Raw genomic sequence first — 17,064 nt, 5'->3', positions numbered from 1 at the left:
TCTGGCCAATAAATATAGCAGGCAATGCCGAGTAGAAGCATATTTCATTTTACAGTCACAGAATATTTGATAGTGTGATGTCATTAGGTACCTGGTTAGACCCCCAAAGCATTTTTTTTTAAAAAAAAATCTTATTATTACGGTAGTCACATAGTGCTTCTGAGTGTTCAAAGCATTTCACAGTCGTTTTCTCAGTGAACCTTGCAGGAACTCTGTGACTTAATTAAGGGGAGGCTATGGGAGAGAGAGGCTTGCCTAAGTCATCTTCATGAGGGCATGGCACCAGTGGCATTTCATGTGTTAAGTAATAATAATTAATAATAGTATTATTTATATTCTGCCCAATGGACACTCCCATGACAAATAATTCCAGCCAGGTGAGAGAGAACCAGTAAGTAAGTTATGCCCCATGGAGCAGCGATGTATCTCAACCAGTGGTAGGAAATTTTGAAGATCTAAGCATGTATGTGGGGTCTTAAGGGAAGAGATAATCATTGGACTATTTCAATGCACTCTATGTTGGGCTACCTTTGAAAGTGATTCGGAAACTACAACTAATCCTGAATACGGCAGCTAGGCTGGTGGCTGGGAGTGGCTGCCGGGACCATGTAACACCGGTCCTAAATGATCTTTACTGGCTCCCAGTACATTTCCGAGCACAATTCAAAGTGTGGGTGCTGACCTTTGAAGCTCTAAACGTCCTTGGCCCAGTATACCTGAAGAAGCATCTCTACCCCCATCATTCAGCCTGAGGTCCGCTTCTGAGGGTCTTCTGGCAGTTCCCTCGCTGTGAGAAGTGAGGTTACAGGGAACCAGGCAGAGAGCCTTCTTGGCATTTGCGCCCTCCTTGTGGGACCCAGGTGGCGCTGTGGTTAAACCACTGAGCCTAGGGCTTGCTGATCAGAAGGTCGGCGATTTGAATCCCTGTGACGGGGTGAGCTCCCGTCGCTTGGTCCCAGCTCCTGCCAACCTAGCAGTTCGAAAGCACGTCAAAATGCAAGTAGATAAATAGGAACCGCTACAGCGGGAAGGTAAACGGCGTTTCCATGTGCTGCTCTGGTTCACCAGAAGTGGCTTAGTCATGCTGGCCACATGACCTGGAAGCTGTATGCCGGCTCCCTCGGCCAATAATGCGAGATGAGCGCGCAACCCCAGAGTCGGTCACGACTGGACCTAATGGTCAGGGGTCCCTTTACCTTTTACCTGTGGAACACCCTCCCATCAGATGTCAAGGAGATAAAGAACTACACTACTTTTTGGAGACATCTGAAAGCAGCCCTGTATCAGGAAGGTTTTTTTTAATGTTTGATGTTTTATTACGTTTTTATATTTTGCTGGAAGTTGCCCAGAGTGGCTGGGGAAACCCAGCCAGATGGGCAGGGTATAAACAATAAAGTTAGCAGCAATAGTATATCCAGGTTGCAGGTTACTTAGGGCAAGGGTGGGGATGGGAACCTGTGGCCCTCCATTGTTGGATTATCACCTCTGGCTATTGGCTGTGCTAGCTGGTGTCCAACATCTGGAGGGTCACAGTTTCCCCCTCCCTGGTTTAGGGTCTTAAAATTAAAATCCAATACTTGGCTCTGATGTGAGTTGCGGGTCAATGCAGACACTATCATAATGGTGTCTGTAGTGTTTAAAAAGGAAGCCCTCGTGACCAGGATGTGAAGCAGGAACTAGAGCGTTACCTTCAACCTGGATGTTCCTCCATCGCTAGGTGCTTTCTGCAGTAGACTAGGGATGCGGGTGGCAATGTGGTCTAAATCAGTGTTTCTCAACCAGTGTGCCTCCAGATGTTTTGGGACTACAACTCCCATCATTCCTGACCACTGGTCTTGCTAGCTAGGGATGATGGGAGTTGTAGTCCCAAAACATCTGGAGGCACACTGGTTGAGAAACACTGGTCTAAATCACTGAGCCTCTTGGGCTTGCCAATTGGAAGGTTGGCGGTTTGAATCCCTGTGACAGGGTGAGGTCCGGTTGCTCTGTCCCAGCTCCTGCCAGCCTAGCAGTTCAAAAGCACACCAGTGCAAGTAGATAAGTAGGTACCACTGCGGTGGGAGGATAAATGGCGTTTTCGTGCGCTCTGGTTTTCCATCACAGTGTTCCGTTGCGCCAGAAGCGGTTTAGTCATGCTGGCCACATGACCCGGAAAGCTGTCTGTGGACAAACACCGGCTCCCTTGGCCTGAAAGCGAGATGATGAGCGCCACAACCCCATAGTTGCCTTTGACTGGACTTAACCGCCCAGGGGTCGTTTACCTTTACCTACACTAGGCATGATCACTCCACATTGCTTGGTTTAGCTTATAAACCAATATCTAAAATAACAAAGCTGCTGGGTTTCTTTTTAATAACTCCTTACACTAAAGTCTTCTGATGAATTCTATGATATCATAAAGGTCACTGCTGATTGAGCCTTTGGGAAGATCTCATCAGGCCCTCCAAGTGTCCCTGTTTTCCCGGGACAGTCCCGGATTTACAGAAGCTGTCCCAGTTTCTTATTTGATCCCAGAATGTCCCGCTTTTCCTTAGGATGCCCCTATTTTCATCGGAGAAATGTTGGAGGGTATGGCGCCATGCAACCCCTGAGCCAAGGTGATATGTAACTATACAACCTTTTGAAGACATATGATTAGAACAACATGCTTGCATTCCAGTCCAACTGAAATATCTGAATACTCATCAGCAAACACACCTTTTCGACATTTATTGGTATAAGTGGTGTTGTCCACACATACATAAAAATCATAGGCTTGTGTCCATTTGCTCTTAGGATAACTTCTCTTTGGTGTTACTCAGTGGTGAGGGAAATACACTCTACACCTGCTCAGAGGCATCTCAATCTACTCTAAGTTCCGATGTGTTATCGTTGAGCCTTGGCACTGAAATAGATACCAGGTCTTAAAAGCTCACAACTTAGGATCAAAGCTCTTGTGCCTGTTTGGTTTAGCTCTCCCATCCCTTGGATGTCACAATTGACCCCCAGAGGAGTATAAATGAAACTTTCCCACTGTACTTGACCCGCAGTATATTATCCTACTCAGTAAAGGATTGTTTGATGGCGTTTGAAGACAAACACACTTCCAACATTTGATTAAAATGACCTTGGAGACTGTTATGTACTGAGCTGAATCCTAGAACAATAGGATTCAGAATCAGCGGGAGCTACCCAATCCTACTCCAGGTGGAAGTGAATCCTCAACCTGATTGGCCTGCTGGAGCAGCCAATCAGGCGGCTGGCAGAAGTGAATCTGCTACCTGATTGGCCTGTAGGAGCAGCCAATCAGGCTGCAGGCAGAAGTCAATCCACAATATAATTGGCCCACAGGTGTAGCCCTGAAGTAGCCAATCACGCAAGGCCCATTGTGTAAATAATGTATATAAGCAGATGGTTTGGGGAAAAGAGCGATTCGTCTTCTCTTCTCCTCCTTGATGACTATGAGCTGAATAAAGAGCATGAAATTCACTCTTGACTCCGAGTATATTTCAGAGACAATTAGGACTCAATTAAGGTGAATGAGGAGGTGAAACTCCGCTTGCCCAAGGTATTTGGGTAGTGAATGATCCCCACGTGTTTAAAATTGCCCTTAAATGACACAATTGCTGCCTTATATTGATGTGGAGAAGGCGTTGTCTTTGTCTATTTAAATAATAATAATCACCCCTCCAAGTGATTTGAGGGACGTGCTTCAGGAAAATATCAGCCCCTCCCCCACCATACCATCCTTGTATTATCAACAATAGTGTTACAAATGTCATTTTTTTTAATTCAATAAATCTAATGTTGACCCTCATATATGATTAATAAAGGGAGGGGGTTGTAAGCAGGGGAGTTAGATCTGGCCAGTCCTCAGTCTTAACTAGCAGGCTCCTTGCCCTCTCATTGGGAGTCTGCTTTGCATTTGAGGAGATAGAATCACAGAATGGTGGAGTTGCCAGGGACCACCAGGGTGATCTAGTCCAACCCCCTGCGATGCAGGGATCTTTTTGCCCAACATGGGGCTTGAACCCACGACCCCGAGATGAACAGGTCTCCCACTCTGCCAACTGAGCTGCTACTACCTCAACTCCGTTTGTTGTCCCCTCTCTCTGATTGTTGCTGCTCCATCAGCCACCCAAAGGGCTGATATATCAACAGTGAATCAGATGAAACAAGTAAGTCAGCAGTGTGCTCAACATAAGGGAATCTAGCGAGAACACAGACAGATCAAAAGCTGCCCAGCTAGCTAGTGCTGATTGAGCTGCCCTACAGGAGCTACGCCTCATTTAATTTCCCTGCAATGTGGCCGGATGAAAAGAGGGCTGAAATTGACATGAGTAACATGCGCTGGTGCTCATTCAGCCTGCAGTTTTTGAAATTAATTAATCTGTTTAGATTTCTGATTCTGTGGTCCATGGTACAGGTGTTTGTTTGTTTTTTAATGTGCTTCTACTAACTACTAACTGTAGGTTAAACCACAGAGCCTAGGGCCTGCTGATCAGAAGGTTGGGTGAGCTCCTGTTGCTTGGTCCCAGCTCCTGCCAACCTAGCAATTCGAAAGCACATCAAAGTGCAAGTAGATAAATAGGTACTGCTACGGCGGGAAGGTAAACGGCATTTACGTGCATTGCTCTGGTTCGCCAGAAGCGGCTTAGTCATGCTGGCCACATGACCTGGAAGCTGTACGCCGGCTCCCTCGGCCAGTAAAGCGTCCATGACTGGACCTAATGGTCAGGGGTCCCTTTTTTACTAACTTTTTTACTAACTTTAAGTTTTATATATTTCCTTATTTTCCCTTAAAATATGCATTACAAATGATAAAAAGCTTACAAAGGTACAGTATTTGTAAGCCTTTTAACGCCAGACTCTCTAAACCGCAATTGAAAATAGGACAAAAAAGAGTTGTGATGAATGAAATAAAGGCCATATGTTATGCTATTTTCTTTTCTTTTTTGGAATAAGTTCCATTAGAGTTTATAAAGAGAGATACAAAACTTAATACCAAATATACATTTTTATCCAACATTAAATATAATAAAAACATGGAGGAAAAGAGGAAAAGAAAAGGGAAGGAGGAGAAAAGAATTTAAAAGAGAGAGAAAAGAATTTAAAAGAGAGACTAGAAAAGATAAAATACAGAAATTAAAGAACTTCCCATTTTTCATCTGTCCAATATATATAAACAATAGTCACTTCATCTGCCCCAATATAACACTCAACAAAACCATTTTCTATAAACCAACATTATCTTCAATCCCCAAATCCGTATGTTAGGGTTGCCATGTTTCAAACAGTGAAGTCTGTTGATTTTAACAACTATTCTTCCATTGCTGGTAATCGTCTTTCCATCTTTCTGCATATAATAGTCTCGCCACCGTAAACATATATTGAAACAAAGTTCCATAGCCCTTTTTCTAATTATATATCCATAAGTACAAGCAGGGAGAGCTCTCGCTTGAGCATACCCTGTGCAGTTTTTATCCTTTTTCTTTTGCACAGCTGAGTCCCATGCATACCACATGACTAACCTGCTTTTGAAACTCTCCTCCCTTAAAAAAAAAAAGGTTCATGTAGATTTGCAACTGCTGCACTTTGGGAAACTGCAAGTCTAAAGCTACCATGGCTGTGCAAAACTAGTATAATGCTTTGGATCTAGGCAGGCCATCATAATTTTGGGGTCAGCCCAGCATATCTGCTAATATTACTCATTCTGCTTGTTTTTAATATGTACTACTGATTTCTGTTGTTGCACTGCTTTCTGTTTGGTTTTTTAATGGCCTACGAATAGAACCATTTTTAATATTTAAAATATATATTTCTTCACAGAAACTAAGGGATTTAACGTATGGCCTGAAGAGATAACTGAAAGCTCTGAGGTGGAAGTGGCAGCCACGGTGAGTTGATATGAACCTTCTTGTAAGCCTATGTTTTCCTAAATGCCCTGTGGTAACCAGTACTGAGAAAGGGCCATTTTTTGCCTCGTAGCTTCTATAATATTACAATCTGGATGTTGAATAAAGAGTTAACTTCACTATCTGCTGACCTGCATGTGACTCCAGCCCTTACAGAGTGTCTACAGTATTTTGGTTTTAGTTGTGTTTTATATGTATTTGCTGCTTTTGTTTTCAGCTGCTTTTAATGATCATAGAATCATAGAATCATAGAGTTGGAAGAGACCACAAGGGCCATCCAGTCCAACCCCCTGCCAAGCAGGAAACACCATCAAAGCATTCTTGACATATGCCTGTCAAGCCTCTGCTTAAAGACCTCCAAAGAAGGAGACTGCACCACACTCCTTGGCAGCAAATTCCACTGCCGAACAGCTCTTACTGTCAGGAAGTTCTTCCTAATGTTTAGGTGGAATCTTCTTTCTTGTAGTTTGAATCCATTGCTCTGTGTCCGCTTCTCTGGAGCAGCAGAAAACAATCTTTCTCCCTCCTCTATATGACATCCTTTTATATATTTGAACATGGCTATCATATCACCCCTTAACCTTCTCTTCTCCAGGCTGTAGTGTACATCGCTTTGAGCAGCTTGTTTAGAAGGTGATTAATAAATCGATGATGATGATGATGATGATTGATAGGGCTTCTGGCACTCACTGCATTGATAAGACACATATCTCCTCTCTCTCTCTGTAGACATGGCCCAGAAGTTTTAAGAGGGAAGCACAATTGCTCTCTCGCCCTTCCTGCAGAACAGCCAAAGCCGCACTCACACAAACATCCATTTGCAGGGCACACAAGTGCTGTCAGTTCTCAAACTGCTGATTGCTACCTGAGATATTTTAAGCGCCCCACTTTTCTCTGAAGGGAAACAACTTGGGAATATTGCCAGCTACTGCTTTAAGCCTCAACTATGAATATCAATGGAAGTTAGATGCCCTTCAAGGGCATGATGTGAGCTGTCAAATGTGCTAACGTTTTCCAATTAGTTGGGGTGGGGTGGGGAGGTAAGTTTTTCAAAGCCAGCCATGAATCGCAAATTAGTGAAAAGTATTTCAGTTATGCCTCCCATACTCCCATAAAAAAGGCAGCTGAAAAAGGAGGAAGGGAACACCAGCACATTCACATGCCCCCGGGGTCTTTTGCTGGAAGGATTTTCCCTGTTTTTGTTTGTTTGTTTTCCAAAAGTGTCGCTTTTTAATAAAGAGCCTTTATTGAATAAGGAGGTTTAATTACATTGGCAACACTTTCCAATAGGGAAGCTGACTCAGTGGTATTCATGATGTGATGTGAGCAAAATCAGCAAAACACTTTTGCAGAGAAAACAAACAGAATAGTGGAGCAACGTCAGAGGCCTGCTAGCAAGCCAAACCTTCATTAATAATAATAATAATAATAATAATAATAATAATAATAATACAGTGGTACCTCTGGTTACGAACTTAATTTGTTCTGGAGGTCCGTTCTTAACCTGAAACCATTAGCTAATGGGGCCTCCTACTGCCGCCGCACAATTTCTGTACTCATCTTGAGGTAAAGTTCTTAACCCGAGGTACTACTTCCGGGTTAGTGGAGTCTGTAACCTGAAGTGTTTGTAACTCGAGGTGTTTGTAACCCGAGGAACCACTTGTAAAGTTACTCAGATCAACCCCAGAATTTGCATGCCAACAGAGTGATTTTTCATCTACTATATTACAGTCTAATTATCTGTGCACACATTATATTGAAGAGGTTAGACCACATTATCCAACAGATCATGCCTATTTAACATGCTGTTGTCACTGTTGCATGGCTTATCAAACAACTAAATTGATGGGCTTTGTTTTGAGGGAGAAACATTGATGCCCTTGACATGGATGCATCTGAAATGCTGGATACAGCAATACTTTTAGCGGCTAGATGACACTTGCATGTGGATGGAAGTGGTTTCTTTTTTCCTCCATGTGCCACAAGACATCCTTTATGCCAGGGGTGTCCAAACTTTTTTCAAAGAGGGCCAGATTTGATGAACATGCGTGAGGGCCGACTGAAGGGCCGACCAAAGTTGTTGACCTTCTTTTAGGATTGAAGTTGTTGAGCTTTCTTTTAGGATTTTACCATTCCTCTGCCAGTGGCAAATGGCCCTGTCATTGGGTATAGCGAAATAAGGGGACAGCGCCCCCTGGTTGTTCCTCCTAAGGCCCCTTGGTCAGTCCCCTCTAGTGCTCCCCACAGTTGGTAACTGGGGTGGGGCTTGGCTGCAGCAAATGCCTTCTGGCAGCAGCAGCATCACTGCATACCCCCCCCAAATGTCCCGATTCTCCAGGGACAATCCCGGAATTAACAAAGCCATTCTGGCTTCTGATTTGATCCCGGAATGTCCCTATTTCCTCTGCCAGTGCAGCCACTGCTGAGCTCGGAGAGGAGGATAGGTCAGCGCTTGTCATGCACGGCTGCAAGGAAGCACTCTGTTGGCCCTGCCCTGTGTGATGGACCAGTTCTGAAAGGCGGGAAGAAAGGGGGAGTGGAGCAGAGCGCAAGGAGTCTTGATTTTTTAAAAAATACGTTTTGTGCATCTGCATCCAATCCTGCCCCTTTCTAATACTTGTTTATTGGAGCATGTTTTTCTTTTTGTTAATCAAAGAATAAAATAAAATAAGATCGGGATTAAAGGGTTTTCTCACGGCGGTGGAGGGTGTGTGTGTATTCTGTTTGTGTAGTTGTGGTGGCATAATTGCCCTTCCTCTGATAGGAAATGCTCTGCAGGGGAGGAGAGAGACAAAAAAAAATGGGGGTTCGAGGAGGGTCAGTTGAGGGGGAGTGAGAAAAGTCGCAATTTTCATCTGAGGAATATTGGAGGGTATGTTACTTGTGTTTACTAGGAGGGGGAAGGGGCCAAGTTTGGGATTGTGCAGCGCACCAGCAGAGCCAATCTGATTGTCCCAGCAGTGCGCTCCCACAGATTGCCTAGCCATGCTTGAACGCATGTGCACCGCACTGGTGACACTGATTCTGTTAAACAACACCAGCTTCATTGAAGACCACCTGTTAAAGCAAGTAGGGGAACCAGCGACCTTGCAGATGTTGTTGGACTCTACCTCCCACCAACCTAAGCGAGCATGGTTAATGGTCAGGGATGATGGCAGTGGTACTCTAGCCACATCTGAAACCCCACAGGTTCCCTTTTCCTTGGGCATAGCAAACTGTACTGCTGGCCTGTGGAACACTGTCTGCAGAATATTGATACACCCAAGGACAGAGAAATTCACCTTCCCTAGTTAAATTCAGTGATGGCAGTTGAAGGATGGAGGGGCATTGACTGAAGATTGGCTGTTCAGGGCAGAAGGTTGGATTTATTTCCCTTCCTTATACTTCTTCCCCTGCTGAACAGCTGGTTGGAAGCGTTCAGAGTATCTAACCCGGGAGATTTGCTTGTGTAGGTCTGGATTTGGCTTGTTGTACCTTTAGGGTTCTATTAGCAATTCAGCTTTCATTTCTGGAAGCTACAGTTCAGAAACAAGGAAGAAAACTTGTAGGTGGCGCTGTGGGTTAAACCACAGAGTCTAGGGCTTGCTGATCAGAAGGTCGGCGGTTCGAATCCCTGCGACAGGGTGAGCTCCCGTTGCTCGGTCCCAGCTCCTGCCCACCTAGCAGTTCGAAAGCACGTCAAAGTGCAAGTAGATAAATAGGGACCGCTCCGGCGGGAAGGTAAACGGCGTTTCCGTGTGCTGCTCTGGTTCGACAGAAGCAGCTTTGTCATGCTGGCCACATGACACGGAAGCTGTCTGCGGACAAACGCTGGCTCCCTCGGCCTATAGAGCGAGATGAGTGCCGCAACCCCAGAGTCGGACACTACTGGACCTGATGGTCAGGGGGACCTTTACCTATACTTCTTCCCCTGCTGAACAGCTGGTTGGCAGCGTTCAGAGTATCTAACCCAGGAGATTTGCTTGTGTAGGTCTGGATTTGGCTTGTCATATCTTTAGGGTTCTATTAGCAATTCAGGTTTAATTTCTGGAAGCTACAGTTCAGAAACAAGGAAGAAAACTTGTAGGCGATGCACGCCATCTATTTCAGTTATATTATCCCTTTTTACCTACTTGATTGGGAAAGAGTGAGTTAACACACGCCTCTGCCGTAGTGTCTTGGGAATCCTCAGTTTATGAGACACTAAGCTAATTTCATTGTGTGCAGCCTGCTATTTCGGTTGCGGAACGGAAATCTAATCTGTGTCTGCCTGAGTTCAGAAGAGAGAGGAGCACACAAGAAAAAGCCTCTCACTCAGAGATCATATGATGACCAGTAGATTTACTGCATTCCAATAGACTGCGTATACATAAACCACATGCTTCATCCCATCACTCTTTCTAGGTCCCACAGTTATGATTATAGTGGATGCCTTTGAAGTAAATAGCACTCCCTGTCTCTTTCTGGTTGCTGATTTCTGGATGTCATTCAGTGGCAGTTTCAGAGCACTGAAGAAGTTACTTTAAGTCTCATCTACCTAAACAGCAATGCACAAGCATCATTTTCGTTGTCACGTAGCTGTAAGCTGTGAACAGGATGGCACTTCCTACCACGCCCGTAACAACTATTATAAGAAATTATCTTCTCGGCATTCATTTTGGAGGTGGTCACAGCTGCATGGAATGAGATGGATTCATCTGGCCAAACTTGGCCCTCCAGCTGTTTTCGGACTACAACTCCCATCATCCCTAGCTAACAGAACTAGTGGTCAGGGGTGATGGGAATTGTAGTCCCAAAACAGCTGGAGGGCCAGGTTTGGCCATCACTGATCTACTGTAATGGGTTTCCTCTCCCCCCCCCCAAAGGCTTTAGCAGACTGGAGAAAGAAGGAAGAGCTTGCTATGTGAATGATAGGTTATTTTCTTTCATTTACAAAGCCTACCTCTTCATTGTTGTGGGACAATGTGAGGAGGTAGCAAGGGATGGGATACTTTATTCAACATTGCCAGACAATTAGCCAGCATTTATTGTTGGGGTTGGGGTGGTTTGGCATTGCAATTGCTCTGGGTCAGGTCCAGGGCCGTCTTAAGCATATCTGGTGCAGTGGTGCAGAGATCCCTCCGGCGCCCCGCCCCCCCAGTTCCCAGAGTTGCCGACCATTTTTTTAGGGAGGACGGCACAGCCGGCAGCGCGCCCAACTTTGTGGGGCTGGAGGAGGCGGGCAGCAGCTGGAGGGCAGCTCCTCCGGCAGGGAAGAGGCGGAGGCTGGACGCGGCGGCTCCCGGCTCAGCTGGCCACTTTGTGCCGTGGTGGCCACAGCAAGCGGAGGCTCTGGGCGCAGCGCTGCTTCGGCACAGCATGGCGGAGGCGGCCGAGGATGGCGAGCTGATGCCAGGAGGCACCGTGTCCAGCTTCTGCCTCTTCCCTGGCGCCCTCCATATCTTGGCGCCCTGCACCACAAGCCTCTATGGGTAAGACGGTCAGGTCAGGTGGCTCTACCACGGCTGTCAAGGCATCCAGTGACGCTGAAGTGGGACTCTCCCCTGACGAGCTGCTCAGCCCCTCCTTGGCATCTAGATCAGTGGCTCCCCCTCCCCAGGATCCAGTTTGGCACACTTGTTCCGTTACTCCACTGACCAGACCCTGCCAAGGCCCCTCCACAGGGCTCATGGCATTGGGCAGCAAAATGGCGAAGGGAAGTTAGTTTAAATGGATGGACGCTGGGGTGAAAGATCCCAAAGATCAAATACCTCGAGGGCTGTCACATGGAAGAGGGCACAAGCTTGTTTTCTGCTGCTCTGGAGGGTAGAACTTGAACCAATAGCTTCAAGTTACAAAAAAGGAGATTCCGACTAAACATCAGGAAGAACTTTCTGACAGTAAGAGCTGTTCAACAGTGGAATGGTCTCCCTTGGGAGGTTGTGGACTCTCCTTCCTTGGAGGTTTTTCAGCAGAGGTTGGATGGCTGTCTGTCAATGGTTGCGTTAGCTGAGATTCCTGCATTGCAGGAGGTTAGACTAGATGAGCCTTGGGGTCCCTTCCAACTCTACAATTCCAGCATTCTATTATCCTGACTAGCCAGCTAGGGAGGTTTATACTCAAAATCACTTGCAAATCACTTGAATTCATGCAAAGGCTTCATCCTAGCAAGTTATAAGCAAGCAAAAGAATTTGAAAGGGAGCACCCAAACTCTCCACAGCGACACCTGTTGCAGCAAGGAGCAGCTGTTCTTTCGCCTACAGCAGCTTTTATAGGGACCAGCTGTCCAAGGGAGGTTTGCCTTCAGCCACATGTCAAATAAAGGCATGAAAAGATGCCAGCTGTTTGTCCATTTCGAAGAGCCCTGTTTTCTTCCTTCCTTTATGTTCTCAAATTTGGGGATACATGAATTCTTAGTAAGCAAAATCACCCTTGCCACTTTCTTTCCCTGGCTAAGGGGGAAGGCTATTGCATTGTGCTCTGACACCCCATGTCATTTGTTGGTTGCTGGACTGCATCACTTTTGGAACATGAGAAGATTTAAAAAAACACCATTAGAGATCATTCAAACTTCTAGGCTGCAATCCTTTACCTACTTAACTAGGGCGAAGCCCCACTCACTCAGTGGGACTTCTGAGTAGATATGTAGTAGGCAGTGCTTTTCCCCCAGAAATGTGCCGGTGTGCAGCTCCGGCACCTCTCAGGTGGGCGCGATTGCAGGCCAACATTCCCCCAACAGCTTCTTGACTTTACGTACTTCTGGGAAGCCCAAAAAGAACATTTCAAGTCAAAACGGAAGCTGACCAGCACGTGCGAGTCTATACTTTCTTTTTAGATCTATGTCCTAGTTCCTAGCCACTCCTAGTCGCAATTGGGCAGGGCCGGGCCAATTCATATTTCTTCAATCCGTCTCCCATGTAGCAGTGGCAGGCTTTCAGCTTTCCAGCTAAGCTTCTACTGATGCACATACGCATGTCTCCACAAGGGCCCTTCCGAGCTGCCCTAGCCATCCGTCTGTATCCAAGAGAATGAGGGAGACGGGGATGCATTTATTTGACCTGCACCAGAACCAGGGGTGACCTCCAAACCAGCTAGGGAAACATATTGCTGTAGTTGTAAGCACCTCTGCGGTCAGTGAACGCGGCTGTTGTAAAACCAGCGGCTGTTCAGGACTGTCCCTGAGTCACATGACGACTTACTGGAACAACGGCATGGTGAGTTCCAGTACCTATTTTTCTTGGTGGTGGTGGGGAACGACACCACTGGTTCTGTGTAAAGGATTTCTCTTTGTAGTTGCTCACCTGCAGTCTGGAAAATTGGTGCAACTAGCAAAGAAGCTGAATTTTGCCTCTGGGGCAGTGCCAGATTAACGTATAAGCTATAGCTTAGGCTATACAGTGGTACCTCTACTTACAAATAACTCTACTTACGAATGTTTCTACTTACGAACGGAGCTCCGTCCGCCATCTTGGATGTGGTTTAGGTAGGATTTTTTCTACTTACGAATTTTTAGATAGGGTTGCTTCTACTTACGAATTTTTTCTCCCAATGCATTCCTATGGGATTCAATTTACAATTTTTTCCGACTTACGAATGTGCGTTCGGAATGCATTAAATTTGTAAGTAGAGGTACCACTGTATGTATAACGTATGTTAGGATTCATACCCCGTCTGCAGTCATAGGGTTATTGTGTATCATATGACTGTATGTGTTTTCATTCCCACAGAGTGGAAGTGACGTAGACAGGATGTTTACGTGGGACTGTTGTTCCTTTGTTCTTTCTCTTTACTGGCTGTTATGCCAAAGAGAGGGAGCCATGATGTAGAGCTCCCAGTTTGTTTATATGTAAATAAAGCAGTTTAGCCTTATTTACTGACTTGTGTGTTGTTCATCAAGTTTGTGAGAGCAATCGCATATTTGGCCTGTGGGACCAGTCTGACAACTGGCCCCCGGGACGGCCGAATTACTGACAACGTATAGGCTTACGTATAACAAGCTATAGCTTAGGCCCCACTCTCTTGGGGGCCCCCCAAAAATTGAAGGAAAAAACTGGATGTATACATTCCCTAAATATAAGATATAAAACAAATAAAATAAAACCTACATACAGCAACAGTGTTTTGTGTTGTGTAGGCTCCTATGATGTATGTAATGCCCCCCCCCCTGCTAGCCTGCTCCCTAAAATATCACTGGTTTGCTCATTTCTATATATAAGGTGCCTCCATTCTGCATGGACTGGTTGCACGGCAACATGCGCAAATGGCTTTAGATACCTATTGTTGTTGTTGTTGTTTAGTCGTTTAGTCGTGTCCGACTCTTCGTGACCCCATGGACCATAGCACGCCAGGCACTCCTGTCTTCCACTGCCTCCCGCAGTTTGGTCAAACTCATGTTCGTAGCTTCGAGAACACTGTCCAGCCATCTCGTCCTCTGTCGTCCCCTTCTCCTAGTGCCCTCCATCTTTCCTAACATCAAGGTCTTTTCCAAAGATTCTTCTCTTCTCATGAGGTGGCCAAAGTATTGGAGCCTCAGCTTCACGATCTGTCCTTCCAGGGAGCAAGATACCTATTAGGTCCATAAATTACCATATAGCATATGTTACTACCTGTAGTATAGTTACTACCTGTAACTGGAACTATGGAAGGCACCACATTGAGCCGTACGGTATCTGAAGAAGTGTGCATGCACACAAAAGCTCATACCAATGACAAACTTAGTTGGTCTCTGAGGTGCTACTGGAAGGAATTTTTTTATTTTTTATTTTGTTTCGACTACATCAGACCAACACGGCTACCTACCTGTAACTAGACATATAGCATATATTCAACACAAAAAACAGCAACAATTTGTTGTTGACAAAGGACAACTGGACATATAAAGGGCCCCATTACCTTCAGTAGCTTAGGGCCTCATCAGACCTAAATGTGGCCCTACCCTGAGGTTATTATGCTAAGCATACACTGCCTTGTAAGTTCTGTTGACTATAGCAAGACTTCCACATAATTATATATTTAGGGTTGGGTTGTAAAAGTCACAGCTGGGAAGTGGCAATCCCCCTGGAGAGAATCCTCACATCTCTACAGAATTTATTAATGAATACATGGTGTCCTTCCAGAATCTACAGCCTCCCATACTGCTTCTCTTTTACCGACTACCCTGTGTGCTTGTGATATTAGATATTCCTATGTTGCAATGTAAAGTGCGTATGAAGGTGACCTCCACATTTCCCACAGCTCTGCTGTGTGACTGATGGATTGCCTAGGTTCATTAGACTTTCATGAAACACACAAAGAATGCATCATTCTGTTTCCTTCAAACATAAATATTTCCACAAATCTTTTCCGCATAATTGTATCTGCAGAAGAGCCTAAAAAGGAGTCCTCTAAATTTCCATCTCAAGTATTCATTTATCTTTGCAACCAAAATATGTCCCTCATCCCCAGTGAAGATGAAAACAATTGTTCAGATATGTGTGCTTTGCAGGATCAGACCATGGTCTGCCTTAGGAAACTCACAGAATATGACGACTATGGTCCACCTCACAGCTTGTACTAGCATCTGACACCCACAGATATACTGTTTCTGCACATGGAGGTTCTGCTAAGCTACTGTCCTGCTGATGTTGTTTGCTGATGTTGCTCAGGATTCGATAAAGGCGGCGGGGGGGAGGATTCTGAAGAGCCCCAAATGGAACGAACTGAGTGGAATGGCAATGTGTAAAGTTATGCATGTTTGGCCAAAAATATCTTAATTTCACATATACAGTTATGGGGTCTGAACTGGTGGTGACTGACCAGAAATGAGATAGAAGATAACTCTATGAAGAGTTGTGTGGGAGCTGTGAAAAAGAAAATTCCTTGCTAGCGATCGTTAGGAAAGGAACTGAAAACAACACTGCTGATATCATAATGCCATTACAGTGGTACCTCGGATTAAAAACTTAATTCGTTCTGGAGGTCTGTTCTTAACCTGGAACTGTTCTTAACCTGAGGTACCACTTTAGCTAATGGGGCCTCCCGCCGCTGCCGCGCCGCCGCTGTCTTGCGATTTCTGTTCTCATCCTGAAGCAAAGTTCTTAACCCAAGGTACTATTCTGGGTTAGCGGAGTCTGTAACCTGAAGCATCTGTAACCTGAGGTACCACTGTATACAGATTTATAGTGTCGCCACATTTGGAATACTGCATATAGTTCTTATTGCCTTGCCTTAAAAGGATATTGTAGAATTGGAAAAGGTTCTGAAAACAGCAACCAAAATGATCAGGGGGCAACTCTCCTGTTTGGAAAGGCTGCAGCATTTAGGGATTTATAGTTTAGAGCAGAGGTTTTCAACCTTTTTGAGTCCATGGCTCCCTTGATCAACTACATTCTTTCTGCAGCACCCCTGTGGGGCTTAGGAGCCCAGTTATGTCGCCCCTTGCCTGCAGAGCTGGCAGCCTCTCACCCTTTTTCAAACTCTCTCCCTTGTGGAGTGTTCCCTCAGCCCCCTCTCCTCTCTCCTCTCCTTGGGTGTCCTCCAGACAGCCGCCGCCGCAGGCCCTGGTCCCTGAGCCGCCTCTGTTCTTGGCCAGGGCCGGCGCGTCCATTAAGGTGAACTAGGCAGCTGCCTAGGGCGCCAAAATGGAGGGGGCGCTGGCCAGCCTGCCCGCCGCCCCCCGGTGCTGCCTGGGGCAGCTTCCACTGCGCCTGTCAGCTGTTGAGCCTCGCCACGCCTCTCAGCTGTTTTTTATTTCATTTTTATTTTTTCTGCCTTGTAATTTTTTCCTAGTTTTATTTTTATTTATTTTTATATTTTACTTTTTTATTCCACTTTTATTTTTTCTAAAAAAGGTCAACAACTCTGGGAAATGGGGGGGGGGGCACCAGAAGGTGATCTCGCCTAGGGTGCAAAAAAACCTAGCACCGGCCCTGCTCTTGGCAACCAGCACCCCTTAGCCAGCCCCAGAGGCACCATTTGCCTGGGGAGTTTGTAGCCAGGGCTGCTGCAACAAACAGCTGCACAGGCCTTTGGGAGGCAGAGATGCGAGAGAGCATCAGAGGAGGGAGGGAAGGAAAGAGGGACAGCTGCCAGTTGCTGTCCGCGGCACCCCTGACCATCATTCAAGGCATCCCAGGGCGCCACACCACACTGGTTAAATAGCACGTGTTTAGAGAAAAGGCAAGTGGACATGACAAAAGTTTATAAAATTGTGTATGGCATTGAGAATGAGGG

At 45.7% G+C, this 17,064-nt stretch overlaps 1 protein-coding gene across 4 annotated transcripts in view; it reads left to right on the top strand.

The window, feature by feature from the left end:
- PALM2AKAP2 (PALM2 and AKAP2 fusion) overlaps positions 1–17,064 on the top strand; it is a 232,062-nt gene that overhangs the window by 124,903 nt on the left and 90,095 nt on the right. For all 4 annotated transcript variants that reach the window (XM_035097032.2, XM_035097034.2, XM_035097033.2 and 1 more), the window contains one exon: positions 5,809–5,876. In XM_035097032.2, the coding sequence (XP_034952923.2) occupies positions 5,809–5,876 (68 nt within the window). The remainder of the gene's footprint in view (positions 1–5,808; positions 5,877–17,064) is intronic.

Source organism: Zootoca vivipara, chromosome 16 (genome assembly GCF_963506605.1).
Source record: "Zootoca vivipara chromosome 16, rZooViv1.1, whole genome shotgun sequence".
Lineage (NCBI taxonomy): Eukaryota > Metazoa > Chordata > Lepidosauria > Squamata > Lacertidae > Zootoca > Zootoca vivipara.
The sequence above is the reverse complement of the archived record's forward strand: the minus strand, read 5'-3'. Positions and strand labels throughout refer to the sequence as shown.